Raw genomic sequence first — 2,584 nt, 5'->3', positions numbered from 1 at the left:
CTGAAAGGTCTAGGCCCGAAACGTCAGCCTTCCTGCTCCTCTGATGCTGCTTGGCCTGCTGTGTTCATCCAGTTCTACACCTTGTTATCTTTAGGGCGGGATTGTGTTCCTTCGAGCAGAGAACACTGACAGGAGCTCTGACCGAGGTGTACTAAATTCTGACGGGCATTGGCAAAGTCAATCAGAAGATCCTCTTCCCTTTAGTGCAGTGGTTATTAACCAATAAGGAGCAGGAGGTTTACAGTGGACTTTTCATCCAGAGGCTTCTGGTGATTTGGAATTCACTGCCTGAAAGGGTGGTTGAGGGGGAAGCCTAAAGACATTTAAGAACAATTCAGATGATCACTTGAAACATCACTTGAAGCATACAAGTCTGCTGGCTAACGGGTGAAAAATGGTGTTAGAACAGATGCAGGTTTAAGGACTGGCATGGACAGTTTCCATCTCCACAATGGAAAAACTCCATGACTTCCTTCACTCTAAATGACAAGAGTCTCCCACCCTCTAGCCCAGGGAGGGACGGGGGGTCTCCCACTGTCTGGCAAAACTGTAACAGATGGTGTTCACTGTAAGTAAGTGTGAGGTTATCCATTTAGCACCAATAAAGAATAGCTGAGAGTACCGTCTATATGGTACAAAGTTAAATACACCGGATGTCCAAAGAATTTGGAGGTAGGGGGTTGCAGGTTCAGGTGAACAGATCTTTAAAATGCCACAAACAGCTGCAGAAAATAATCAAAAATGCTAAGAGAATGCTGGCCTTTCTAAGGCACGGAGCGGAGCGTGAGGATGCAGAGTTTACGCTGCAGTTATATAAAATGGCAGTTAGCCACCTTTTGGACCGAGTGAGCACATGTAGGCACCACACCATGGGAAGGATTGCCCTGGGACGGAGTACACTGTATGTTTACCCAGGAACACAACCCCTGAATTGCAGGTATGAGGAGAGGTTGTACAAATTAGTCCTGTTTTCTCCAGAACGTAGAAGGTTAAGGGGTGACCTGATTGACGTCTTTGAGCTATGAACAACAGAAGACAAAAACAGGTAATAGAACAGGTTGTAGGTAATAGAACGAAGGCCATAATCTGAGAATTAGGATCAGGCCTTTCAGGAGAAACTTTGGGAAGCACAAAGGGTGGGAGAGGTTTGGAACTCTCTTCCACAAACCATACAGCATGTAGTTGTTCATTTTAAACGTGTTATATTCTTTTGTTAAGCAATAGTACAAAAGGACAAAGGCCATAGATCAGCCATGATTTTAGTGAATGGTGGAGCAGTCTCAAGGAGCTCAATGGCCTCCGTATTCCAGGATTCTCTCAGTCCTGATTTTCTGACTCAGGGTTGACAGGATTCTCTCGATCCTGATTTTCTGATTCAGGGTTGACAGGATTCTCTCAGTCTCACAGCAAAGGGAGTAAAAAGGCCTTTGTAACTGTGCTGTCTCTGTACCAGGGAGTGAGACCACCTCCCTAGTGTACACCAGACCCTCAGCCTGAATCACTCAGAGCTCTCACACTCACCAGCAAAGTTTGCCACAATATGATTGATGCACAAGTCAGAGAGAAGCGGGACTGTGGCCAGGGACCACTCAGGATCCTCTGCAATGATTCTCCTCATTCTCCGGGGGTCTGCAGCGGGATTGGGACCTGAGAACTTCGTGGCCCAAGGATTGATGTTCATAACTGAGTTCATGGTAACGTCTGCACACGGGGTTAGAGCAATCCAAGACACCTGGACAGGCACAGAAACAATGATCAAAACATGGTGACCTGTCTGACAGGGACCTGTGTCTCAGTCAGTGCCTCGCCCTCTCACACTCTCTCTCTCTGTCTGTCTAACCACAGTCCCTCTCTCTCTCTGACCACAGTCCCTGCGAGTCTCTCTCTCTCTCTCTCAGAACCCAGTCCTTCTGTCAGTCTCTCTCTCTGAGCCCAGTCCCTCTCTCTCTCTCTCTCTCTCTGACCCCAGTCCCTCTCGCTCTCTCTATCTCTCTCTCTGACCCCAGTCCCTCTGTCAGTCTCTTTCTCTAAATCTGACCCCAGTCCCTCTGTCAGTCTCTCTATCTGACTCCAGTACCTCTCTCTCTCTTTGACGCCAGTCCCGTCTCTCTCTCTCTCTCTCTCTCTTTGACGCCAGTCCCGTCTCTCTCTCTCTCTCTCTGACCCCAGTCCCATCTCACTCTGACCCCAGACCCATCTCACTCTGACCCCAGTCCAATCTCTCTCTGACCCCAGTCCCACCTCTCTCTCTCTCTCTGACCCCAGTCCCACCTCTCTCTCTCTCTCTTTCTGACCCCAGTCCCATCTCACTCTAACCCCAGTCAAATCTCTCTCTCTCTCTCTCCCTCTCTGACCCCGGTCCCATCTCACTCTGACCCCAGGCCCATCTCTCTCTGACCCCAGCCCGTCTGTCAGTCTCTCTCCCTCTCTGAACCCAGTCTCCGTCTCACTATCCCTCTCTCTCTCTCTGACCCCAGTCTCCCTCTCCCCTTCTCTCTGACCCTGGTCCCACTCTCTGTCTCTCTCTCTCTCTATCTTACCCCAGTATCCCCCCCACCTCTCTCTCTCTCTCTCTCTCTCTCTG

The 2,584-nt window shown here is 49.5% G+C and overlaps 1 protein-coding gene across 1 annotated transcript in view; it reads right to left on the bottom strand.

Annotated features, from left to right (window-relative positions):
• tcte1 (t-complex-associated-testis-expressed 1) overlaps positions 1 to 1,862 on the bottom strand; it is an 11,813-nt gene extending 9,951 nt beyond the window's left edge. Inside the window, exon 1 of the mRNA XM_048596791.1 lies at positions 1,522 to 1,862. Coding sequence (XP_048452748.1) covers positions 1,522 to 1,693 — 172 coding nt within the window. The 5' untranslated portion in view covers positions 1,694 to 1,862. The remainder of the gene's footprint in view (positions 1 to 1,521) is intronic.
• Between the last annotated feature and the right edge of the window lie 722 nt (positions 1,863 to 2,584).

Source organism: Rhincodon typus, chromosome 5 (assembly GCF_021869965.1).
Source record: "Rhincodon typus isolate 14 chromosome 5, sRhiTyp1.1, whole genome shotgun sequence".
Lineage (NCBI taxonomy): Eukaryota > Metazoa > Chordata > Chondrichthyes > Orectolobiformes > Rhincodontidae > Rhincodon > Rhincodon typus.
This window is presented reverse-complemented; position numbering and strand designations above follow the sequence as displayed.